Source organism: Vidua macroura, chromosome 9 (genome assembly GCF_024509145.1).
Source record: "Vidua macroura isolate BioBank_ID:100142 chromosome 9, ASM2450914v1, whole genome shotgun sequence".
NCBI classification, from domain to species: domain Eukaryota; kingdom Metazoa; phylum Chordata; class Aves; order Passeriformes; family Viduidae; genus Vidua; species Vidua macroura.
The window spans coordinates 3458434-3485808 of NC_071579.1; the positions used below are offsets into that span (position 1 = coordinate 3458434).

Genomic DNA, 27375 nt, shown 5'->3' on the forward strand with positions numbered 1-27375 from the left:
GTGAAAACTGAGTGTTTCATAACCACCTTCATTGGGCTAGACAAAAAGATGTTGCAACCAAAAACATATGTTTCTTTCTTTTTTTAATGCACTCTTTTCCAAGGATGGGTTCATCTCTCAAAAGGCATTGACTCACAGAGCTGGGTAGGCTTTGTGAGTATTAGCTGAACACAAGTACAGCCAAAATTGTCTGTGTATCTACTGAAAAAAGAAAGGTGACTGCACAGGTTGAATAAACCTTGACACATTTCTAACTGACCTTTTCTAGAAGAAGGAAACAAAAACTGTATTTCAATGCTTAGGGTAGGGAACATGACAGGACACCAGGTTTCATTTTAAAATACAGGGAAGAAATGTTTTCTGCATGCACATCCTACTAACATTGGGCCATTTCAGTTACTTCCCTTTTGCATATCCAAAGACACAGCCAGTAACATTACCAAGCATCAATATATTTGCATAAAGTCTCATAACATTCCTGTTACCTCATCAGGGAGTGTCCAGACAAGTTTTCCAGTGTGCTGTCTGTATCTGGGTTCTGCTCATGCTCTTTATTAGAAATTCTGCTACTCAATAAGGATTTCTTAGCCTGTTGGGATCCCCTCTCTAATTCAGACAGTATTTTATCTTCTTCCACAGAGAAGTGGTGAGAGCTTCCATTGAAAGCATCCAACCCTAAGAAGCAACAGTGTCAAAAGTTTGATTCTACATGTGAATACCTTACCATCACAAGCCCCAAAACAATGAATTGAGAAGTTTTTCCCTGATAAAAAAAGCCTTTGAGTTAGAAGTCTATAGATCCAACAAGCAAGAAATGTAGAACTGGCAATGAAGGTCTCTTCTATATATTGTGTTCACTGCCAAAACTGTCACTCAGCTTTCATTTCAGCACACTATCAGTTTAAATATGGAAAATACATATTTGATTCTTTACTACTAACAGTCAGAATACAGTCTAGATTTTTGGGGGAAAGGTAAAGAATTTTGAAAAAATAGGAAGAGAGAGAATTTAGAATGCCTAATCCTATTTTTGTCATGTTTCTATTGGCTTAAAACCTAGCTTTTTTTAATCCATTGTTTACATACTACAGGTGCACCAAGCCTCAAGTTTCTTCATGCTTTTGTCATGTACAGGTTACCACAGAAACCAATGCATTTATTCATTTGTGCACTGGTGAAAACTGTGATCCAAAGACAAGGCATTCAGGCAAATTTGTTGTCACCTTCACAAACATGGCCATAACTCAGAAGCCTACTGGCAATTTCTCAGAATAGAATCTAAGGATAGTTCCCACACAGTATTAAAATTATTTATTAGAAGGCTGGTTTAGAAAAGGAAACTTTTCAATGCTGTTAACAACCTCTTGCTTATTTAACTTTAAATTACTGTATTTTAAGGTCAGAGAATAACCAAAGTCAAAAACAATCTAAGAAGGAATCACTGGAGGAATAAATCAATCATTCTATCTGTAACAGATTACAGTTTCTAGATACATAGTACTGCAATTTTCCTAACAAGAAAAGCCTTAATAAAAAAGGATCCTCCACAGCCAAGTATTGAACTTACTTTCCTTTTTCCCTCTCTTTTTGTAGGAAGCAGATGAGCGGGAAGATGCTGCAGACTGGGGTCCTGACGAGTGCTGAGAACCAAGCTCCACAGACCGAGGCTCAAGGGGAGACTTCCTACTGGGAATTTCTTCCTGAATGCTTGAATTACTGCTGCCACCAACACTAGAAAAGAGCACATTGACGGTGATTCAGGACTTCCAGCTTTCAGTTACGCTGTGAACAAGGAAGCTATCACACTTTGAATTAGAGACAGATGACTAAACTGCACTAATCAACCCATCTAGAAAAGCATTGGTTTTGAGATTAAAAGCTATGGCAGCTAAGGCATTGGGAAGTTTGATATGATATTGAATATACTGAAACATGCTTCCTATAATATGAAAGACTAAAAATCGGTAACAACTGTGCTCTCCAATTTTAACTCTAAAGAGCTATTTGACTCCATACCTGAACAACATAAGAATGACTCAAAATGTGACCGCATTTCAGATAATCTCTGGGCATGCAGATATCAACTGCCAGAAATACGAGCAATTTTCAACAAAGGTTCACAAAAGACTTGCAAAAAAGAGATGCCAATGCATCATACACTAAATAATACTAGCAGAAGAAAGAAGTTTTAATCAGAAAGAATAATTTTCAGTGTGCAAAGTGCCATTTAACTTCTTTTCATCTGAAGTATCACTGGTACAAACACACTTGTGGCCTCCCCCAAGGTGCCCAAAAGATTTAAATATAGCTGATTACAAGAAAGAGGCTCTTGGAAAATTCAGGAAGCCATGTAGTATACACGGAGAGTCTAGGATCGACAGTCTTCAAATTTTAATCTGAACAAAAGCTTTTACAAATCCTTACAGACAGTTTATGCATTCATCATTAAGTAAGCACTAACAAATGCTTACTGAAAGCAATTACAGATTTACCACAAAGTTTTGAAGTACTGAAGGCATTTTCAGACTTAAAATAGCTTTTCTGTTTTTTCTGAATTACAAGACTACCCAACTGAGCATTACTGCAGCCACACAAGTCAGAGAACTAGTTTTCACCAGGCTACAAAGGATAAAAATCTTCTCTAAAGCTACCTGTCCAGGCTAAAGAACAGCAAAACTTAGACAGGGAACAAGAATACTGGACTCCACCTTCATTATGCTGGCTGCTCTATTAACTGCAAGGTCCTAAGAAAGTACTTCATCACTTTGACTAGTATAGTACAGCACAGCAGAAAAGATATCCAGCGTATTATGAAACAAACCTTGTATTAACTATTTTCTTTTGAATACTGTGTTTTTATTCTTCTAGGAAGTCTAACACAGTTACCTGAGATCACATGAAATCTTTTTGTCTGTTAAAGTGCTGCTTCCCTGTGATGAGGCAAAGTCATCCTCATAAGAAGCCACGCTCTCTGGCGGGCTCATGGCAGGGAGCAAAGGGCGCAAAAGGGCAGAGCCTCTGTTCAGCCTTTCTTCAAACACTGAGGTGTGGAGAGAGAGGGGAGAGAACAAAAATTGTAACAAATTATATAACAAATACAATACATCATATAGGTAATAGAAATTAAAATCCTCACAACCATGAGTTACAATGACTTCCTTTAAACAAAAAATCATCAGGAGAACGGCAGTACAGATGTTCCATGGCAGTTTTAACACAACATAACAAGCACAGTCTTCCTCTTTTTGTAAATTATCAAATTCTTTACTTCATTAACATACACTAACCAAAATATTCTTGAAGAGCACAGTGCTTTAGAGTAGAGTCATCTGCAGAAAATTTCATGCAATCATCTTTAAAGAAAATAATATGAAGGTAAAAAGAATTGAGAAAAAACACAAGACAGAAATCAACTTCTCAGAAAACATTCCTCCTCAGAATCAGGAGTTCCAGGCCAGAGACAAAGTACTCATAAAAAGAGGAATAAATTTGTACAAAAAATGAAATAAAGCATCCTGCATGAGACAGTTGTAAATCATGATTTACACAGATTCATATTTGAGACCTCTGAAAGCACATTCTTTAACTGTGAAGTATGAACTGCATGGAGCAGTAGGACTGGGAAAATAGCAATTCACAAGAGCTTTGAGAAATGCTTCCATTTTTACCTTTTCCATGAAGTTGGTAATTCTTTGCAAAGATGTTGATGACACTGTGGGGACTTCCCTTTGCCAGTTCCTCCCAAGGCCCCTTGCTGTGTGTGTCACTTGTCTGAGTGAAAAGTGGGGAGTACCTCTCAGCTGCTTTCTGAAACTCCTTTATGGGCTCAAAAGCATTTCTCTCCCGAATGCAAAAATCCTTCTCTTTTAATGTCTCCAACATCTTCAGTGGCAGCTGCTTGCGCTGGCCTCCTTCCTCTTCTGAGAGGTTTTCATCACTCAGGAGAGGCCCTTCACTGATGGAGTCAATGCTGGACTCGTGAGGAGTAACGGCTTTGCTCAGAGGATATGCCTGGTTCTCACGCCCTGGGGAGTCCATCTGCCTCTTGGACAAATGTCCCAGGATCCCTTCATGCATGTTAGCAGCAGGAGACCTCAGTCCAAGGCTGATTACATCAGTAAGAGGTCTGATGGTCTCAGGGAGCTTTTTAAACTCACTAAGGTTGCCTACCCCAGGAAGGCTGTCATCAAAGGCTGTATGAGACACGCAGGCATCCAACATCCTTTGAATTCTGGCTGAAAAAGTATTTTCATTTTCCTCCCTCACAGGAGGACTCACAGCCTTTGCCCACCGTCCCTCATCCTGGTTTTCCTGCATAAATTCTAAGTTCCACATGGTACCATAGTTGATACCAGCGCCAGCCAACTTTTTGGCTTCAGTTTCAATCCTGCTAGAAAGGGAAGCAGCTGTAGCTTTCAAAGCTTCAAGGCGATCTAATTTGCTCTTATACTGGCTGGCAGAAGGTTTTACTATGAGGTTTTCCTGTGCAGCAGATGAATTCAGGTACAACTGAGGCATCAGGGACCCCACAGGGGCAGAATGGCTCCTCCTGCCTGCCAACATCGCGTCACACTCCTTTGACAGAAGGTCCATCTGCTCCAGACTCCAGTGCTGGGAACAAGGGCCTCCACCTGAGCCCAAGAGAGCTTGTGGGTGGGGGAGCTGAACTCTTGGGCTCAACCTGTCTGGCTGTACCCATGGAGGCTCCATCAGATCGCTCCTGAAATGAAAGTCAACATTTATGTTGATGATTTACATAAGTATCGATGTATTAGATTAAAGGATTGTTGCCACAGATTTAATTTCAGGACAAAATACTTTTTAGTGGAATCAGAGGGGCAGGGAATGGGACAGTAAACACAATGTTATTTAGTAAAAAAACCAACAAACCAAACAACACAGCATCTCCCAAATCTGAAATGCCATTGATGTGTACTCTTTGATTTAGGGCTGTAACAAGCTGAGGTTTTTCACTGTCAGCAGTAAGTCTTTTCCAAAAACTTCCTGACTTCAAAAGGGAGAAATTTTTTTCTTTTCCTTATCACCTGCCCATGTCTAGAACACCAGAACACCTTGCAAGTCCCTCCAGAAAACTTCTTCTCTGATTACTATGAGGGTCTCTGAATACCTTATGCAGTCCTGTGAGTCTCATCTCTCCTCTACTATTAGCAATTACATTTTTTCTTTATGATGTTACACTAACAGTATTTACCATACAGTTTAGCTTTTCATTCTACACAGGGTAGTACACGGCATTCCCAGTGAGCTTCCTTGAACTTTTCCAGAAGGGAAACAGGTCTCATTGCACTTACTAAGTCAGAGTACAGATACTGAAGCAAGTGTACATTTAAGAAGCAGACATTCATGATGTAGTTAAAAATGAACACACTTGCAGAAGAGGGATATTAAGGATATCCAAGAAACTTCAGGATTTTTAGCTCCTTACATCTAAGCGTTTGGTCAGGCACCTTGACTTGCAGTAAGAAAACTTTGATAATACACTGAAGAACTCAAAACTGGGAAAACTGCATGAAAAGAAATAGGGAAAGGCTAGTTTCAAGCAGAAGCAGAGGTGTTTGGTACTTCATAGAGAGTAACTAATGGCTGAATCCGAAACAATAGATCAAAAGCAACACTGAGCAAATCAAGTAAGAAAAAACAACAAATACATTCATACCATCAGCTTCTCTTGCCCAATGGCAATGGCAGAGGAAATAAGAGTGTCCCAATATGAAATACACATCCCACTGATGTCAATAAAATTTTACCAGCAACCACTCACAAATCAGCCATAGCCAAAATTTTCATATAGTTTCCTGCATCAGCTTCCTCTTTACTGCGAGGAAAATGCTGTAATTGACCTAAAGACAATTACTCTCACTGGAACAAGAACTCAAGAGGCAAGGCTATTTTCTCCTCTCAGAGACGAAAGCAGGAGCAGTTTCCTCTCTTCCCCAAGGCCCCATCTGCTCACCTCAGCAGCGGCAGCTGTGGTTCTGAAAGGGATATGTCACTGCTGGAAGATGCACTCGGAGGACGCTCTTGAGCCTTGTTTTCTTTGTCAGATTCACCAGATGGTTGATAACCAGGTCTGGGCTAGAGATGAAGATAACCAGAAAAATGCATTTTCAAAAGTGTGTCAGAGTTTAGGAGCTCTTGCCTCATTACAATTGAAAAGGCTAATAACCAGAATTCAGCTTCTCTCTAAAATAGAAAGATGATTTTCAGTCAACTTTCTAGTAGGCCTTGCAGGGCCAAAAAGCAGCCACTAGCAAAGAGGCTGTACATTGAAATCACTATGTTTAAGGAAAGCTACATTTTGATCTGTTCTTTTTTCTTAACCAATAACCACCAGAACAGCACAAGCCACAACCTCCCTAAACATACGAGCTCCTATTCCTGCAAACAACTGCAAGACATTAAGTTAGTGAATCAGCTGTACCTGTGTTTCCTGCACTGTAGGCAGCTGAGGTGGCTCTTCTAGAAGTGTTCGTTCCAGCAAGAGTTTGGAATAGGTTTCCTGTAACCGTTTGGCTGCTGAAGGCTCAGGGGGAGGCACATTCTTCACTTTAGTAACAGCCTCCTTCTGCTTTCTGTAGAGCTCTTGGAGCCTTTTGTTCTTCTGTTCTGTTGCCTCCTTTTGTGCTTTCTTCTCTTCATTCTGCTTCTTCTTCCTCTCCTCCTGCTGCCTGATGATGTACTGACGAACTTCATCACTGTCATAGTGGCGTTTCTTAGAGATCACCTGAGGCTCCTCACTGGCCGCTACCTTGTCCGGTTTCCTTTTGGTTGGACTGTGGCTCCTCATATTTTGAGTAGGCAAAACAGATTTTTGATTCTGCTTTTCCACATCTGTCTCTTGCTTTGTACTCATGGAATCCAACTGCAGGTCATCAAGAATTCCACGTATCTCCACAGGCAGGAAATCTTTGTTTACAGAGGCATGATCTTCTTGGTTATCACCTGGAAGAGCAGCTTCCAGTTTTCTCAGATTGGTCTCAGACCGTACTTTACTTCTTGACCTTTCGGAACTTCTTGAAGAGCTTTTACGGGTAACATCCAATCTAGAATCAGACCCTGTCCTTCCAATGCAGCCTGATAAAGAATGAGAGGTCAAATATGTCAGGTAACAATCAAATTTGGGAAACAGCTGCAAAAAGAAGGATGAGGGAGGAATGCAGATCTCACTGTAAATAGGTTTTTGCTTCATCTGGTGTCACAATCGGAATGTGGGCTCAGACTGAGCCCACACCCTTTCTACTCGTACCAGCCTCACCACCTCACAGACGTAAGAAGCACAGCAGTTCCCAGCATGCCTTATTTGTCCTGTCTGAGGTTCTGGATAAATTCTGAAAAAGGCTGGTGGAGGAATATTTATTATGCATATGGATGACATTACACTGCATCTGGAAGAACCACAGTTCCTGTTAAAGTGGGATACTCAATCACAGCTTATAGATTATGCACAGCACACTTGCAAAATTCATCTGGCCTGTGGACCACTGCTAGCCAGTCCTTTCCCTACTGGCTTCAAGAGACAAAGACAGATTGCAGGTGGTCCAGTTTTTTTGGTTGCAGCCTATATCTCATCTTTTCCAGATATCCCAAGCACCCTTGCAGCATGTATCACTCCCCAAGTCCCATGTGCAGGGACCATGACACCAAAAAAAGTCCATAGTGCACTCAGAAAAAGAAGTTATGCATTCCAGCCATGGTTGTGAGCAAAATTTCCCCCCACCTTCCTCAAATTCCAGGTTAAAAATAGAAGCAATTTCGGTAAGAAACTCCTATCTCAGAACATTCTATCTCAGAAGTCTGCTCTAGTCTGCAGACATGCAGTGTTATATAATAAAGTAAAATAAAGTATGTCCAGTGATAAAAGAACAACTTACCAGACTTGGCAGCTCTCTCTCGGCCTGCTCTGTCACTGGATACAGCTCTTCTGTCCTGCTCTATTCTGGGAGCTGGACCCAGGATCTTTTTTACTAGCTTTTGTCCCTCCCGCCAGGAGGATGCACTTATCACATAGTTTCCACCTTCAAAATAAAGAATAAATAAAAGTCAAGCTCTAGAGGATTTGCCACGGTATCAAAAAGAAGTATCCTTTCATCATCATTCATTCCTTTCATCACAGCCATTCATCATTTCTGTACCATTTAATTCTGCATTACTGGTATGGCTGCAGTTGCACACACAGCCAGAACACTGATGTCCCAGTGTAACAACCAAAACACACTGCAGCACATGAAAGCCCTACAAAAACTGATTTGAAAAAGGAGAACAGGTTATGCAGGTCTAAAATATACAAACAAGCTTTACTAGGGACAGGGGTAGTATTTCTAGAGCTGTTCACCACCGCTCAAATATGGAAAATAATAAAAACATAAAAGTAACTAAATTGTTGTAATAGGAGGAACAAAAATAAAGGTGAGATATAAAACCACCTTAACATTCCTATCAAAATAGTATTAGCTAAAACTCTAGGAAAAAAACCCAAAATTACTTGAAAGGCTTTTACAGATAATTAATTGGTGAGATATGTTTTGTGAGGAGGTTAAAAATATCAAGCAGCAGATGTTTCACACCAATGCTAACTCACTGTCCATTAGCTGGGACTTCTGTTCCAGTACTGAAAACAGTTAAGAATAAACCCTATTAGTTGATATTTAATTCAAGGACAAAATACCTTGCAGGCGACAGAAACCCAATCAAAATATTCTAGGATTATTTTATCATCCAACATATAATTAAATTATAAAAATTGGTTATGGTGGCTTCTTTACCTAATATTGGGTAGATTAAATGATAGGTTTATTCAACTCCCTTTCAACACACTAACTTCCAATACTATTTTTTTTTTTTTTTTAATAATGACCTTAAAGGCACTTTGGAGAAAAACACAGCATAAAAAAGAAAATTTAATTAGGTAACTCAGATAATTAATGGTCTGTAAATTAATCAGATCTTTCAAGGGTATTTAATTTCCAGAAAAGTACCTAACTTGAATATATAATTTGCAGTTGACTTTTAATAATTCCATTTCAGGCTCTACCTCCAAGGGCTCTGCCTAAAGAAACCCAGCCACTGCAGCATGAGATCACCACAGCCAAACGAAAAAGGTACTGTACTGAGCCCAACAGCACTTTGAAGACAGGAGACCAACAATGTAAAAATGAAATCCAGCACAGCAGAATAATTGTTTTGGCAATCCCAGTCCTCAGTTTCCCACCCCCTTTCTTGTTGTTATTTTAACCTAGAAGTCTGCAGCCCACTACTCAACCCTTTGCTAGCAGAACTCCTTGCATGCATTGTAAATTATCCAAGTATTTTATAAAAGAGCTGTCACTTGAAGCATGTCACTACAAGCCTCTCTGAAACAGAGGTATCAGCCAAAGGGGTTCTCCTGCAGAGCTCACTGTTCTCACATTAGTTCTGTGTGTGTTTAAAGAGCCAGTGTAAAGTGTCATCTTCCATCTCAAGTAAGTTGTTTAACTAAAACACGCCAATGGGGCAGAACACGAGCCATGGCTATTAATAGACTTGGCCATGGTAAGCAGTTTCTTACTGCAATGACTGGAGGAGGATGGACTAGCATTGACATGTCACTTAGAGCTGGTTCTTGTCTTCCAGGGATTTCAGGCCATCAGTTTGCATAGATTTAATTCATTATAACAGGGGGTGGCTTTGTATATAAGGGAGGGGCTGGAGCTTAGAGCTGTTGACTCCCTTGAGGCAGAGAGAACTTCCTCCCAAGGGAAAGCAGAGGAGTGAGCACTGATCTCCTCTGCATGGTAACCAGTGACAGACCCTGACGGAATAGCCTGAGGTTGTGTCAGGGGAGGGTTAGGCTGGCTATTAGGAAAAGATTCTTCATCCAGAGGGTGTTTGGGCACTGAACAGGCTCCCCAGGGAACCGGTCACAGTCCCAAGACTGATGGAGCTCAAGAAGGGTTTGGACAACACTCTCAGGCACAGGGTGGGATTGCTGGGCTTGTCCTGTGCACTGAGCTCCTCCCTCACTTGGAACTGTCATAAATATATAAGACAGCTGAGTGTAATTCCTTAACTAAGGATTAATCAGCACAGGAGGGAGCAAACCTATGCTTATCACTTCAAGTATTAGTATTCCTTACCACAAAATATTCACAAGCAGGATTTACAGCATGCAGAAGCACATATTCACTCTCTAAAAATCCTTTGTAGTAATTTTTAAAGCTACTTTTTCTTTTCTTCAAAATGTTTACAGATTATGGGTCATTGTACATAAGGAAAAATAGAAAACCTTAAGAGAGGGTCAAAGGGTGCCTAAACTTGCATATATTTAAAAAAAGAAATTGCTCTGTGTGTGATTGCAGCTGTAGCTACTCACTTTGTATGAAAACTAAAACCAAATACAAAGCATATCTGGCAATATCAAAGATTCACACTACTGAAAAACTAAGAAGCAGTGTCAGAATTCCACATGTGTTTAATTTTATTTTCTTCTAGAGAAACCTGCCTGCATCATCTTCTCTAAATAATTAAATTGTATTTAATAATCACTGGAATTGTCAGACAACAATGGGGGAAAAAGTTATCAGTTGGTAAAAGAAATAAACATTTCTTTAAAAACAGTAAGATTTGGAAGACTAGTCAGGGAATGTGTGTTTACATTCTTCCACTAACTGAAAAAGCCAAGAGTGGGTTAAGCCAGAACTGAGGGTGCAGAATAGCAACAACTTGAAATGTGGAAGAACACAACCAGAGAAAAGCCAGGAGCGTCCTGTTTTCTGCTTCCCCACTGAGAAATCATCCAAGAGAACGCCTTTGACTGCAGCCCCTCCTCATCTGATGGGAAAGCAACTCAGCAAATCCCACTGGCACTGATTTTAATACCATGTCTCAGCAATGCTGATTGAGCCATGGGTCAGGCTTTGACCAGCTTCATCAGAGCCCAAACAGAAATAGGATCCAGGGCAGAGCTACTGCTTCTTTTTGTCTACATTACCCTGACAGATACCTAAGGATACCTCTCACCGCAAGAAACTTGCATTCCACAGCAGTTTCATCAAGGTGCACACAGCAAATGGAAAGGCAAAAAATTAAACCACAAAAAAAGCGCACACAGCCACCAACCAACAACAAAATCGTACACAACTCCCCATGTAGCACAGTGCACAATCTCACTACAACAGCACAATCTAAGAAGGCTTTTAAAGCAATACACTTTTATTTTTCTTTCTTGAGACAAAACTCATCTCTGAAGGACATGTAACAGTCCTCCCTCTACGGTAGAAACAGTCACCTTGTTTGGACTCTGGACTTGACAATCGTGTCAGTTTTTGCACTTTCCGCACTGGTCTTGTAGCTTTCTTCTCTTTGTTTCTCTCACTAGATTTTCCTTTCACTGTTGAATCCTCTAAAAACAAACAAAAGCTGTTAAGTGATATCCCACAGGGGAGAACATAGAATAACAAGATTGCTTCAGCATTTGAAAAACCAGAACTCAGAGAAACACAATAGAATTCACTGCCTTTCCCAGATTATACACCCAGATCAATGACTTCCAGTCCAGAACTTTAAAATCCTCACAGCATGGGAATTTTGAATCAAGGTCTGTTTACCTATGCCCTGGAAGGCAGTGAAGCCACAGCAGGGCCATAACAAATATTTACAAAGTTAATTTTCAGTTTTAAAAGAAATGTTGGCAATTTAATATGAACAACTGTTTATCTTAAACAACTGTTGGTTCTCTTCTGCTACAGATACTACATTTTACTGCTCTAATGCTCCACAGGGACATGTAGTTCCTGAACACAAGGGCTGCTGCTTGCATATTAATGCATGACAGCACATTCAGCACATCAGGAACCATGTGGCCACTGTTACCACTGTTTTCTGGTTCCTCCACTCTAAAGAATGGGATCAGACAACCTCAAACAATGAAGATGCAACCCCCTCTATAGATAGATTGAAGCTTTATTTAGATGCCAATGCAAACATTTACAGCCCCTAATTTCATGTGAATCCACTCTCTGATGGATGTCCATAGGAAGCATCAGAGGCAGAACAGATTATATTTCAAAGATGTAGGAATGGAATTTTTGGGGTCTTTCTCACCCTTAGCACCCTTTCCTTAGAAATTTTCTAGCTGCCTTTAAGGCTGACAACAAGAGCAGGTAAGACAATCAATGCACTGATACCAGAAGCCTCAGTGATTGCATTTGCAGAAAGTTAAAAACCTCATCACCTCTTTTAGCAACAAACAGCCCTTTCCTGACTCCAAGAAAATACAGGCTGCTTCCCACTCTACTTCTATTACAATAATTTTGTTCTAGTATGGCATATCCCGAACATCTTTAAGACAAAATTACTGGAAACCTGGGGTCCATACAATATCCTTTAGCCCAACTGCTATATGAAGACATCCTGTATGGTCTATGTTCATACATAAAAACCTTTTTGCTGGAAAGAACAGTGCTGCTGTAGATATTAAAGATATAACAGATTATTTCAGCACTAGAGAGCAAAGAACAGTTCTGATACAACTGACTGTACACACCCAAAACACCACATGGTGTAAATTTAATATAGAAGTAACACATGGATAGATAATCTGACAACCTAAAAATATATTTACAGTATATATTATATGCAGCACCAGCATTTGTTTACTAGCAATCAGCCATTCAGTATAATCTTTTCAGCTCAGAAAGGAGACACGTTCCACAACAGCTGCTCTACACATGGCATCAGGACAGAAGTGTGGATCAACCCACACAGCTTCTTCCTTTTGTAGGCACTGGACACATGATCCAAATGCCTTTTAATTGGATGTCTTCAACAAAGCTTTAAAAAAAAAATAATTTCTATAAACAGCTTGTTATACTTTCCAAAAAAAAAAAAAAAGCTAGTGTAGATTAAAAGTCTGTGGAAATTTGGCATTAATTTCACAGACTGATCTGAACAGCGTATTTTCAAAATTTTATTGAAAAGGAGCATCTCTTCTTTCTGAACTATTTTTAATGAGTGATTCCATAAAAAGTCCTCAGTAACTTATCGAGTTGTACAAGGAAAATAGACAAATTGGTTTATTACTACACAGATACCTACAGATATAAATCTCAATGGATTTTCCTTCAGTCTTAAATGTTTTGAGCAAAGAGAAAAGTTATTCTTAATAAGTAAGCTCTTAGTGCAAAAATAGAGGTTCTCTGGGGTTTTTATTTTCCATTCCCTTCCATTTTATTCACCTGATCTCTTCCCCTTCCCCCAACTCAGTGAGTCAGAGGCAATTCAAGCTTACAGCACTTCACTGTAACCAGCCTAGCAAATTAAAAAAGCACACTTGGGCATACTACTCCAGCTCACCCAGAGAAAAGAGCTGCCAATGCTACTGCAGTTTTTCAGAGTGAAAGATGAATAAAGATTGTGTCTTGGAGCAGTACATTTGAAAACAGAAACCAAAAGTGGGTTTTGTCCTTTTAACCAGGAAATTGTATTCATTCATGCACACATGTATAAAAAAGTCACAAAATTAAACAAAAGTTATTCTAATGGAGACTTTCCTTTTTTGTTGTTTCAAAGAAATGCCTTTACTTGGCATTCTTTTCAGTACTGTTTTTTTATTAGAAGTATATGAATGAGAGAACTGGGAGAAGGACTTATTTTGTTGTTGTTTTAATGTTCAGTAAATTATTCCTCCCGTGGAGAGAATTACAATATATTTAACACTCATTGCTTCAATTTTTTGTTTCCATGACTTTGTGGACTTGTACAAAATATTTCTTTGCCTCTTAGAGAAGGTTGTGTGGCTTAATCAATTCCACTTGCGGCTCACCTTTTAACTGGAGTGCAATATCTCTGTAAAGCTCCCGACTAAAACGAAACTCATCTGCATGCCAGATCTTTCCATCTGGAGTGCGAATCCTTGTTTCAGTAGGATTGAAACCTGAAAGTAAACGATTCAATAGTTTAAAATAACTCCATAAAATGTAAATACAGCTTTGTCAGAGTGGAAGGGATGGGAAACTGCCAAGTAAAAAAGTAACTATGTGAGTTTCTAATGCTAAATTAGAAGAAAGCAATATATCAGTCTGCCACTTGCTCACAGTTGAAAAACAGCAGAATGGGTGAGGAAAAGATTATTAAAAATGTGAAAGGTTTTTTCAATCGATACAATGTTACTAAGCTCTGAGACCATAAAAAAAATTATTGCAATCAACCCAAACACCAATGAGCTGGTTTTTATAGTAATTCTAAGAAGAGACAGGAAAAACTTCAAAGTAATTCAGTAATTTAGCAAGAATTTCTTTTTATTGTGATCTGTGATCAAACCATGCACCCCCATATTGCCCAAAGAGAGCTATGAGCCAGGTCCATGCTTTGAAACGTTGCTCAGTGGATTGAGCTCTGCTCTCTCACCCGGTACAGGCAGCAGGGAGGGGATGTGCACCTCCGTACCTCTGTATGATGGAGCAGCAGGCATAGCTGTCACCTTCCTGACCTTGGGAGTCACCGTGTTCTCCATGTTAGTGACCACGACAGGCTGCTCAGCAAACCCCAAGTGCTGCCCTTTGCCACTGAGCTCCTCAGAATGCTCCCACTGCTTTCGGATCCTTTCCTTCAGCTTTTCCAACTTAGCATCGTGCTGCCGCTGCTTCAAGATTTCCAGCCTATGAGCACTGCAAATACTCATGGCAGAAGAGGAAGACACTTTCAGTTCACTGTCCTGGGACGTGATACTCTGAGAAGCTCTAGTGCTACTTTCATCTCCCCTGGAGCCACTGGTTTTTTCTCCTTCCAGTCTTGAAAGCGCTGCAACCCTGGGAAACGCCTCGTTACTCTGCAAGGCACTGATTGTTGGTCGGTCATTCAAGTATCTCACGACGGTCTCATCTGCAGCAGAAGGGAAGGGGCTGTCAAAGCTTCTGCTGTGCCGATCCCGCTCGTCCTGCTCACGTGCCAGACAGGCTGGGAGCTCACTCTTCCCTTCTGCTTCACTCAGCTCCAAACTAGACAGCAGTTGTTTGGCCTCAAGCTGGCTAGAACTGTGGTAAGACAGAGAACTATATAAATCCCTGATGTAACAGAAGGGGAAAAAATTCACCGTCAGAAATACAAATGTAGGACCTTCAAACTCAGCAATCAGTACATAAATAAATCATCAACTAAATAAATTACTTCCTCTACCTTGGCTCCACTTTAAAGGCAAGTTCTTTTAAAGTCTGACCACCTCACATTTAATAGTACAAGTCTGATGAAACAGAAAGAGACTTCTGTTCAAAATTTCATTTGTTACACTCTCTGTCTGAAAAGAACTACATATAATGCTGAAGACTACAAAATCACCAAGCAGTAAAGTCACCCTTCAATTTAAAAGAGAAAAGCCTTAAATAACAAGTATAGAACTTAAGAGAAGCATAATTAGTACATGAGCTACTCAATTAACAGAAATGACCCAAATCAGTCTCACATGCAACAAGGAGGACCATCTCACAGCTGACTCAAATAGTGGAAAAATAGACCAAAACTTCGATGTCAGGATAATAATCATGTTCTATGGCCTGTTCTGTCTTCTGTACCACTTTTGTTCCATGAGAAGCTGCTCTTATATGAGTTTCTCACACTCACAAAAATGGAATGTAACTTTAGTACTAGCTCTAGTACTACTAGTACTACTCTTGCTCCACACTGTCTTGGTAACACATTTGGGAACATATGCTGAAAAGCTAATGAAACAAAGCTGAAAAAGCACAGTCTTTTTGATTCTTATTACTGAAACTAAATACCTATCAAACCCATCAGTTCACTAAGGCCACAGTCATACCACTTGATGACCCAGCCCCATTTCAAAACAGTTGACTTTAAACTCACATTCACTGAGTAAAAAATAAATTTGCAATATTTACTAAGAAGTCCAACAACACATGCTGTCATGTGGGTAGGTGATGGGAGGAAGCAAACCAATTTTTGAGGAGGTGTCAAAAACACCACTGTTAGCTTGAATCTAATCTTAGCATGTTTTTCTTCAATAGTCAGTTGTCCCAGTACTAACCTGTATGAAGCCAATGGCTCACGAAATTCCACACGACTGCATTTTTTCACATTGCTTTCCAGAGTGGTTGCTCGAAGAGGGCTGCGTGAGGACTTCTCCTTGCTTGATTTATTTTGGCTGGAGGACCGGGAACCTGAAGCAGAAAACAAAGAATGCTTTATTGTATCTACCTCTCCAGAAAGAAAAAGCTCCTGGGGCTGAATCATTGACATAGTCTTTCTTGGGCTTGAGCAGCTCTCTCTTTCAACAAGCTGATTTCAACATCTAGAAGCAAGGCAGTAAGTGCTTGAAAAAATGACCATACTTAAAGAGAGATAATAATGCTTGAAGATTAATTATAAGTAATTAAATCTGCAAAGTTGGCTGTGTTGCCACTAGAGGTCGATCTGTCTGCTCTTCAGTAGCACACTGCCATAATGCTCTTAGTATTTAAAATGAGGGATTATTTCCTATAAGCAAATGCTCTCCTTCAGTCAGAAGGAGACACCAGAAGGAGAAGCACCAGATTTAGCAAACTTCCTGTCAGAGTGGGATATCACTGCTCACTCACAGCGTGGGGCAAGTCCTGTCACCCCCTCTAACCAAGAGACTGAGACAGAACACTCTCCTTCCTAAGCTCAGGGAAGGAAACGTCAATTTCTTCTGGACAATTAGAGTCTCAGGAATAAAGACCACAGGCAGGAGACTAGCTGGGGGCAGGGAGAACCCAAGCTTTCCCAGAATGCAGTGGCTTTATGCTGCCTTACACGTTCCCTCCTCAATAATACATACCCTTCCTGCTGCTCTTCCTGCTGGCACTAGTAGAGGGCTTCTTGGCATCCATGATTGAATCAAACACAGCCGTGCTGGTGGGAGCTATTTCCAATTTGTTCTCTATATGACGTAGCTAGAATTGGAAGATAATGCAAATTAGAACACTGTTTTCTGTTTTTAAGCTATATTTTTACTTCCTCTCGAACATGACAAATTTTTCCTTTTTCACGACGAATCAAATTGCAGGCAAGAGCAACTTCACAAGGCTGACATTGCAAAACTGTATGGTCTCATGGTCAGAAACTACTATTAAGTTTTGTTTAATAAGATTATCTAAATTAGGTTTTGTTGCATAGTTTTGTTCCCTTAAATAGGCTGTTTTGAAAAAATTAATAACATGTCATTCAGAGACTTAATGCTTGGCCTGAATAAATTATTAATTTCCACTTGGAAAAAATTATGTAATACTCCCTTATAAATGGAGCGTGGTACAATTCCACATGTAAAACTCCACACTGATGCTCAGCTACTGAGGAAAAAGAGGGACATGCCTATGGGAAAGAGCTGAATTCCGTGCAAACCCAAACTGCTTGGTTTTAGACACTATTACATCATCTTATGCACCTAAGTTAATTGCCGCAGAAATACAGCAACCCCAGTGCTCAGAATGGAAAATTATTAAATACATTGGTGTTGCCTCAGTTTCTGACTGGTTTGAGTGAGCAGGGGAGAGGTTATTTTTCCAGGTTTTCAGAAAAACATGACATCATCACTTTGTTAAATAAAAAGGTATTAAGCTTGCTGTGGCAAAACCTTCTCTTTGTGTGCAGAAAACTTTTTTCAAGATAAAATAATGTTCAACATTCACATACTCCAACAGCTTTGTGCTACTCACAACTTGCTGAAGAAACAATCACTAAGTAAAATAATACTTAGGTTAAAGCTTTTGTAGCCACTAACTGATTTGAAAATGAGCAAAAAAAACCAAACTGAACAACCCCAAAGGAAAAAAAAAAAAAAGTAAAAAAATAAGTACTTACAGCAGCCTTAGTCTGAGAAAAAGAAGCCCATGCTGCAGTTAGATCTTCCCGAGTAGAAACAAAGAAATTAATTTCTAATTAGTATGTGAATAACAATGAAATAAAATGTTACTTCAAACCTACTTTCATGCTCTTGCTAATCAAGTTTTTTTTACAACACAGTTCCTGCCTGTAAATCTCCTGTGTGAAAGACTGTTATCAGTCAAGGCTCACCTTAGCAAAGCTATAAAGTATTTAATGTAACATATCATGAGTTCACTAAGTTAGGTTGAATACATGATGACACCTGAAATCAAATCCACCACATATAATAGATGATCTTTAGAAGATAAAATGAAGCTGATTATCTACCCCAACATAAATACTTTGTATTTTTCTATTATACTACAGTTTAACTACCTTTTTTCCCCCCCTTCCATTTTCTTCTTCAGTAAACTAAGCATGAATACATGGTCACTGAAAGACTCTACTCAAAACCCAAGCTCCGAACGGCAGAATTACGAACAGTAATCTTTCTGAACTGTACACCCTGCAAACAAAACAGAAACAATGTTTGTGAACAAGCAGGAGGTACTAACCCAAGCCTTTTCATCTAAACAAACAGCACCTAATCTATAAGCAATTGAGCTCAGGAGGATGTAGTAGTGTTTTCCTCTATAAATATTTAGTTCCTCAGTTCCCCTCTTTTGTTTTCTAATGGTTCTTAAAATCTAATGGTTCATAAAACACAACATCCGTGGAATCATGGAGATCCATCTCAGAACCATGGAGAGTAATAGTAACAGAGTTGAAAAAAATAATTCTTCCTCATAGTAAAAAACCTGCCAATTTCATTTCAGGCAAGATACAACAACACAAAGGAAAAGGGTTAGGGAAGCAGCACAGAAACAACTTTGCTTTGACTTCTAGAGATGGTGCTTCTTGTCCACAGAACACTACAGCTTCAAAAAGTAGGCAATTTTTAAAGAAACTGACCATACCACAGGAAATAATCAGCAATAATGTTCTCTTACAGATAAAATAATAATCTTTCTCTACTTTCAAAACAACTTCTGGAGCCCAGTTTTGTCATACTGGAGATCATATGATCAATCTCAAACCACAGGCTTAGCACGCGACTCAGTTGCTCTACACAGGAGAGCTTTCTTCCTTTCAGGAAAGATTTTTTCAGGGAAGTACTGTAATTTTTAAATTTCTCTGCTCCCTCCTTTACTAAATTAGAGTAATCATAACAGTAAAAAGCTAAATGATTTCTCCAACTAAGGGAGACAAAACTGCTGTAAAAGTCAAACACTGTGGAGATGCAGTGCTGCTATTCAAATGTCTTCACCACTCTGGAACTGAGCAACTGTCACAGAGGCTCTTCCTCACTTCCTTCGGGAGCCAACAGTTCCCAATTTCTGCTCCTCCTCTACAGCACTTAAAAAAAATCTGTCTCTGTGCCATCTTGGCATCCAAATCCCAGGCTGGCAACTGCTAATGCAGATCAGCAAATATTCCAGAGATCAGAGTACAAAACTGCTATCTGCAAAAAGGAAGCCACAGAATACATGCTCTTAGCTCCCAAACTGACGCAGGAGAATGCTTTCTGGAACAATTCCCCAAAGTTTCAAACAACTCATGACAAAATATCTCCCAAAACAAGGAAGGAGAACAGAGAAAACCCTTACCTCTGGTAGAATCCTTGCTTTGGTTATGCCTCAGATTTTGCAGAGGCACCTCATTAGATTTGTTGCTCCACATTGTGTCAATTTACCTAAAAAAATAGTCATGTAAGAATCAAAGAGGTATAAAGTATAAGCAAATCTATCTTAGTCTAAAGAGAACATAACCTTGATCATTATGATGAATGTCTACCTCATCTGATGACTTCAAACCTTCATCATGAACAAGGTCAGATTATCAGCATGAAATCACAGATGTGGTCACAACTTCCTGCAGAAACCACGTAATTCCATGGATAAAGAAGGGTTTGATTTTGTTCTCTGTCATCAAGAAACATTAACTTGATAAAAGAAGGCCCAGCAGTCGATGCAATTTAGATCAGAGTAACAAGTATTGCAGCAAGTCTGAAGAAGTCCACACTGGAATACTGCCCATCCAGGCCTAACAGAGACAGCACCACATGGCTTGAACCTATAAATGCTTGGGGAAAATACCCAACTCCACCAGTGACAGAATGAATGTGTCACCAATCTCTGTAAAAGGAAAAGGCACAGCAGAACTGCATGGCAGGACACTACAGCCAGGAGGCTGGTGCCACTGTTGTTTTCCTGTGAACTTTGAAGTTAAGACTCCCAGTGAATCTGAAATTAGCGTGAACTCCCAGCTGCTATCACCAAACCAGTTTTTATAAAGGAGAAAAGGGAAAAAAAAAAAAAAAAAACCAAAAAAAAGAACCCAGTACATGCTTACTGAGCTGTCTTCACAACACACTGACAACACTTCTGTTATGGAAAGAAAAAATCAAGTGACGACAGAATTCCAACAAGAAGTTCTAGACCTCTGAAGGAGTCATAAAAGCACATTCTCTTCTCTCTTCTTTCATGAACTCCCAGATGTAATTTTCCTTATTTTTTAATTACTGAAAATCTCTTTTGCTCTTACTTCCCTACACTGTGTGCCACATAAAAAAGGCAATCAAATATAAAGATCAGTCTTCTGGTAAAAGCAGACCAAAATTAACACTATCTACTACTTACTGAAACAGACTTTTGCCCATATATTTTGTGACTAGGATTTTTATCATATACAGTTTTAAGGATACTCACAGTGACCAGCAGTAAAGTTTGATCTCACATTCAGTCACATATCCCATATTTAAAGCAGTAAGTTATCCCAAAAAACTGCTCTTATGCCCCAGGAAAAACTATCAATAATAAGAACACAGGTCTTCAAAAGACCTTAAGCTGTGACTTTCTTTGATGAGTTCAAGTAAGTGCTTGAAAGAGTAAGGAAAAGGCATGTAAGCTTATATATGTAGGTACAGAAACACAAAAATTCAGAAATTCTAGAAGGGAAGGGTGGGTGTGTTAGTTTTTAAGTATCCAATAATTATGGGCATTAAGCCAAGTGTAGTTAGAAAATTCTGCTTCTAAGACAGGTGCTGAAGAGCTCATTCATGCAGAACAGCACTTTGTGCCTCACATCATTCATGCTGTAAATCACAGCACTGCCCTGCCCTGCAAATCATCCAGCTGATCCTCTCCATCATTGGAGAATAGAGCTGTTGGGCTAGAAATGTCGAAAATAAATATTAATAAAAATGAGGGAATTTTCCACAGAGAACTGATTTTGAGAGCTGCTGAAAATACTGTATCATACCAGTATCAGTTTCTTGCCCAAACACATAGGTAACAAAGCCTACTCAATATCTAAATTTAGCATAGGATAATTTCTGGACAAGCAAACATCTATTAAAGGATTAAGTACCCATCTTCATGTAATTGCTTGGGATTTATTCTTATCATTAGAATTATTAGTATAGATAAGAAAACTTAATCAGGGACCATAATTGTTCCTTTTGTTTTACATGTACAAATATATATTGTTTATTTTAGGATGCCCTGCAAATGTAGAATTGTAACACACTCTATGTATTCCTTAAATCTATATGAAAAGTACCAGATTAAACAATCTGAAATTGCTTGTTAATAGCTTTCATCCTGACACTAAAAACTGCCAGTCCTTTACCTGAGCTGAACAGAACTCATCCAGACAGTGAAACACTTCAGAGAGCACCTTATATAGTGCAGCCTATACACAGTGTAACAGACACTGAGTTATTCCCACAGGTGTGTGTGCTGGTGATCACCAGTGGTCAATAATTCTATCTCAACTCCTTCACAAGTCTCTAATGCCCCTCAGTAAAAGGCCATTAAAGCTCTCTTCCAAGCTGGGAAGAAATCAGAAAGCATCTTGCTGTACTTATTCTAAGGCACTCCTGCAGTACCAGCTCCAAGTGTAAAGTTTGACCCTCACTGGCTTCAGAGCAGCCCCTGAGATTCACTGAGCAGTTTTGTTCAACTCAGGCTGCTGCTGATTAAAAAAAAAAAAAAAAGCCACGACAGAACCAAGCACTCTGGAGCTGTCTAAGGTTTCAGGAAGGCAACACTGCAGTAGTTTTCAGTCCTGATGTAATCATAACTCTGAGGTTTTGGGGTTTAGGTATCCCTCTCCCAATTCTCTGGAAGGGTGGGAGAAATTAATGAGCTTTTCAAAACTTACATACAAATAAATTGTGTTGATTCCCATAAACTTTTGAATTCCTATGTATTACTAAAATAATTTCTCTCTATTGCTACAGCTGACATGAATAAGCAGACTCTATATAAAAAAAAAAAGTACAATTCAATATCCTGCCTCTGCAAAAAAGTTCAACCAGACAGAGAAGATTCTTTAATGTTACCAAGAGTACAGAAAGGAGTGGGGAATAATAAATAAATAAATCAGACACAGTTACCATGTCTGTTTATAGGACTTGCATGCAGAATAATAGACCAGTTAAACACTAAAATACATTGAAATTATTATTGATCAGAGAATAATACTAAGCAAAAAATTATATGAAGGAAATTGAAATTATTTTTAAATGCATTTTCCATCAATACAGAAGTGTCTCAAAGTCCCATGAATAACCGTTTGATAAAATACATAAAAACTACATTCTGAAATTATTGCTTCAAAGAGATCTCATTCTGCTACACTAAATCACCATCTCTATTTAATACTGACCTTAAACAAAGAGACTGAGCTCAAAAGATGAAATGCCAAAGAACTTGTGAGGAGACAGCACTGATGGCAAAAGGTTATCTGCAGGCTGGATAAGGCTTTGAGAATCTTAAGATTGTTGGAAAAAAGGTGGAAGACCACAAATCAACAGAAATAATCTCATGGTTATTGGATTGCTCCCTGGGAGACACAGACATCCTACACAGGTCCATTCAGGGCTGGCTTGCCAAGCCCCTCCTTGGGTGAGTGATTAAGATACAAACACCATTGTGTGTATCTGATGTTTCAATGCCACATCAAGTGCCCACCTCATTCTTTATTCACGTCCAAAAAAAACCCAAAAAACAGTACACAAGAGAAGGCACAGCAGAACTGCTACAGAGAGGACCTAAGAGGAAACAAGAAAGGAAACAATATAATCCAAACTCCTGGAAGAAACTGGATGGGGGGGATGGATACAGGACCTCACAACCACTCTCTTCTACAAACACTGCTCCTACAAGAAGACACTGAAGAGAACTGACAGATCAGAAAATGCACGAGAAAGCACAGGAAAAGAGGAAATGGGAACAAAGAGAAAACCACTGCCATGTAAAAAAGGAACATGAGAAACCCACACACTTAATACCAAACATACCCAGGATGGCACTGAAACATACAAGGGGTCAACATAGTTAAGAGCACAGCATTATTAAAAGAGCAGGAGATATGAAAGCGGAATATGCTTACCAAACATATACAAAAATGTGAAGTGATTAAAATCAAGACCGGGAAAAAGAGAAAGAAAATTGTGAGAGAAGTAAGCAGGATATAAAAATGGAAGAGAATGAGCAAGCTAGGAAGGTGAGAGAAATGCAATGAACTTTAAAGAAGTGGCATAGAGAGCAGCAAAAAGGAAGAAAAGAAGCTTGTTTATTGGTCCAATTGTGAAGTTTTTTCAAAGACCCTTGGTAAGGTTTTTTTCTCTTTAGTAGCACAGACTTGGTAAGAAAAGGGCAGAGGAAACTCAGAAGTCATGGCACTGGAATAAGGAAACAGGAGAGAAAACTGAATCGTGCAGATTCAGAGAAGGAAGACAATGTGAGCAAGAGATCACCCACTGCTGTTTTCATTAACATTTCGTGGTTATGGGAAAAAAAAAACCACAGTATGCACAGGGAACAGTATTCCTCAAGACTTTGTTTCTTATAAAAATACAAGGGATACTAAACGAAAGGGATACCACAAAAGAAAATATGAAGGTTTGCTAAAAGTATGGAATAAAACAAGTTATTAACATGAGCCAGCATGTTGCCTTGGTGGCCAAGAAAGCCAAGGGCATCCTGGCCTGCATTAGGAATGGTGTGACCAGCAGGACCAGGCAGGTCATTCTCCGCCGGTACTCAGCGCTGGTGAGACCGCATCTTAAGTGCTGTGTCCAGTTCTGGGCCCTCAGTTTAGGAAGGACATTGAGATGCTTGAGCACGTCCAGAGGAGGCAACAAGGCTGGAGAGGGGCTGGGAACACAAACCCTATGAGCAACATTTGAAGGAGCTGGGGTTGTTCAGCCTGGAGAAGAGGAGGCTCAGAGGTGACCTTATTGTTCTCTACAACTTCCTGAAGGGAGGCTGTAGACAGGTGGGGTTGGTCTCTTCCACCAGGCAGCAACTGACAGAACAAGAGGATACAGTCTTAAGCTACGTCAGGGAAGGCAAAGGTTGGATATTAGTAAAAAATTCTTCACCAAAAGAATAATAAAGTACTGGAATTGTCTTCCCAGGGAGGTGGTAGAATCACCATCTCTGAATGTGTTTAAAAAAAGACTGGACATGACACTTGGTGCTATAGTCTAGTTGAGGTGTCAGGGCATAGGTTGGACTTGATGATCTTAGAGGTCTCTTCCAACCTCATTATTCTGTGATTCTGTAACATTGACTTCTATGGGATATTCTCAAATGTTTTATCTACATAGTGGCAGATTTTGCTACAAAATGTTGTCCACTAGGACAACATTTCATGCAGTTTAAGCAAAAATAATGCACCAGTGCCAATAAAAGAATCCATCTTTTCCTTTCTTTATGCCTGGGTCTCTCTTTGCCTTATTTAGGCAGAAAGTCAATGGGCTTATGTGGTAAAGCAAAGTGAACTGGGAGTCTGGTACAGGCTAAAAGAATTCTGCCTGTTCTTTTTGCTTTATTAGTTCTACCTATGTCATACTGTAAGCAACACCTTCCATGCAAGCAGAAGGAGAAGGGATGGAAACACTGGTGAACAGTCGGATCAGTCTCAGTCCTGCTCTGGCTGCTGCTTCCCAGGAGCAAATGTGTCAAGCTGCTCTTGCTTTTGCCTTGAGGAGAACAGTGGGACTGGGCAAAACAAGAACCATTCACCTTCTTCTTCCCAGTGGAGATAGCACTGGAGCTCAAGGGCACCCTGGCCAGTGTGTCCCACTCCACCCACACCTCACACAGTGCACACTTGTCTGTGGAGGAAATGAACGCAGACACAAATAATTGGTTTTCGGGATGGGTTTTCCTGTTTGCAAAAACATTTTAAGTTTCCATGTATAAATACAAAGGTGACTTTTGAATCTTAAAAGACCCTCTGGAGCTCCTGTCTGTGCAGCTAAAGCTCTGCACTGCTGGCAGTAACAAACCCAGGTAGACAGGCACAGGCAATCCCAGTCGAGCAAATTGCTTTGCTGAGCCAGTTCACTGTAAGTGATGGAAATTATATTTAAAGATGCCAGAAACACTTTCCATGTCTTCTCAAATACCACAAAATACAAATTATTATCATATGCTTGAGTCTGGAATAATGTTAACCTACTCGTTTTTCTGGAATCCAAGTCCTTACCATATTGCATTATCTCACTTAAATGAGAGTTAAAAATATCCATAATACATTGTTCTAAGACTTGTTTTGGTTATGTATATGAGCTTTTAAAATGTTTTTTGATACAAGAGTGACATATTCTTTCTTTGGCCAGAGCATATTTTGAGCAAACTTTGCATTTCAACACTATCAGATGCAGGCAATGTACCGACCTTCCTCAGGACTGAGGACAAATTCTGGCACAACAAACGAATGCATGACATGTTTGTCCAAAAAGCTCCACATCTTCAGATTCTCTACTTGACACTGCACAATGAGGCAGGTCCTCCATCCACCTTCTTCCAGTGCTCATTTATACAATAAGCTTTCAAATGAATTGTAAAGCAAGTGTACACCAGCAATGTCCAAGGAGCTCATGAACGTTAGCTGCTCTGAGTGAGCTAATTTTAGATAATATTCAGTATTTTGTCTTGTAATACAAGCAGTATATATACCAGAAGAACTCACATTCCAAATATAATTACTTTGGAAAATAATTAAAACAAAACAAAAGCTTCATAAGTAAAAGAAATTAAATAAAATTTGATCTGTCTTAAGCTAGATAACAAGAAAACTTTACGGATACTAAGGGAGTACAAAAAAAGAGCAATCAAGATACACCACACACCTGCAGACAGAAGAGCGCTTAAACATTTCAAAGCATGTGTCACTACCTCTAGCTTTTAACCAGGAAGATAAATGATATAAACACACATCCATCAAATGTCAAAAAAGCCCAGTAGAAAATACAAATATGTTTCCTGAGTTCTATGATTAAATCACTGGCACAAGTCAGCTACTAAATTTGCATCCAAACTATAGTGCAGATTTCTCTATAAATTAAACATTTCTGGATCTGATTCTTTCCAACTGTATGCTGAGAATGGACATTTACCACATTCTCTTGCTATGAAAAGACATGGCAACTTGCAAAAGTGTCTCTGCTTCATCACAAGTGATGGAGAAGTGATAAAAAAATAAAAGTGGCCCTAGAAAGGGATTAGTGGTTCTACTGAAATTGAATGTCTTCCTCTCCTGCATCACGTGCCAGGAGGTACTCTGAGGAAATCTATTGAAATGAATGTTGTGACAGCTAGTGTAACTTGATTCATTGTTCGTGAAGAAATCAGAGTACAAAGACACAAAGAATGCATCCATTTATTAAGAAGATGCACACAAGGCTTTGCCTATCCATTCACAAGTTCTGTATTTTCTTTGACTTCAAAGACCTTAGCATTTATGACAGAGAAGAAAATACCCCAGTTCCTAGAACCAGTAAAGTACTCCTGCATTTTCTTTCCTCAGCCTTCAAAACAAGACTTTGTTCACTGGTTCCACCTCTAGTTACCAGAAACTGCACATTAGAAGATTTCAATTCTTGCAGCCCATAATAAATCCATTCAGCAGAATATGCTCAAATTCTTCAAGCTCTGTCTCATCTCACAAGGAACACTCCATTGTGAAGGAGTCTTCTTAGAACTCACAGCCAGGTACAAGAACCAGACCTGTCAATTTTGACAAAAACAGCAGCTTTCAACGTCTCAACAGAACCATGAGCAAAGAAGCAACTTCATCTACTGTTGTTTCAACTGCAGGATGATCACTGTTTTCTTTCAAAGCAGATTAAAGTGCATTAAAACTTCAGGAAAAATGTTCCAAATGCCACTTTATCACCTTTGATGCCTCTGCTCAGAAGTGCATTCAGAAGGAGCATCTAAGAAGTGTCTCAATAACAACACAAAGTGTCAAAACACCCCGAACACAAAAACCTCATGACAAGCTGAATAGTGACCACCAGCTCTGTTTCTGACCTGTCATTACAAAGGCAGATACCAGGACTCTGCTAAAAGACTTTTTCTTGATCTAGCTAAATGTAGCAATAAGATATTTTTTCATGTTTAAACAACACCATCCCTTATAAGTTTTTTTCTGTTTCAGTATGAGAACTCCACCTGGTGCATT

The 27375-nt window shown here is 39.4% G+C and overlaps 1 protein-coding gene across 17 annotated transcripts in view; it reads right to left on the reverse strand.

The window, feature by feature from the left end:
- CEP350 (centrosomal protein 350) overlaps positions 1-27375 on the reverse strand; it is a 76685-nt gene that overhangs the window by 45895 nt on the left and 3415 nt on the right. For 15 of the 17 annotated variants that reach the window (XR_008438259.1, XR_008438256.1, XR_008438257.1 and 12 more), the window contains exons 2-15: positions 19500-19585; positions 17830-17873; positions 16808-16922; positions 16037-16169; positions 14443-15059; positions 13820-13930; positions 11285-11398; positions 7893-8036; positions 6443-7095; positions 5975-6096; positions 3669-4720; positions 2887-3040; positions 1568-1731; positions 486-675 (exon numbers count right to left, since the gene is read on the reverse strand). Coding sequence is in view for 11 of the 17 variants with exons in the window: in XM_053984509.1 (XP_053840484.1) it covers positions 486-675; positions 1568-1731; positions 2887-3040; positions 3669-4720; positions 5975-6096; positions 6443-7095; positions 7893-8036; positions 11285-11398; positions 13820-13930; positions 14443-15059; positions 16037-16169; positions 16808-16922; positions 17830-17873; positions 19500-19572 (3686 nt within the window). In the remaining 6 variants the exon portion in view is untranslated. The remainder of the gene's footprint in view (positions 1-485; positions 676-1567; positions 1732-2886; positions 3041-3668; positions 4721-5974; positions 6097-6442; positions 7096-7892; positions 8037-11284; positions 11399-13819; positions 13931-14442; positions 15060-16036; positions 16170-16807; positions 16923-17829; positions 17874-19499; positions 19586-27375) is intronic. The other 2 variants (XM_053984508.1, XM_053984506.1) reach the window with 1 other exon arrangement.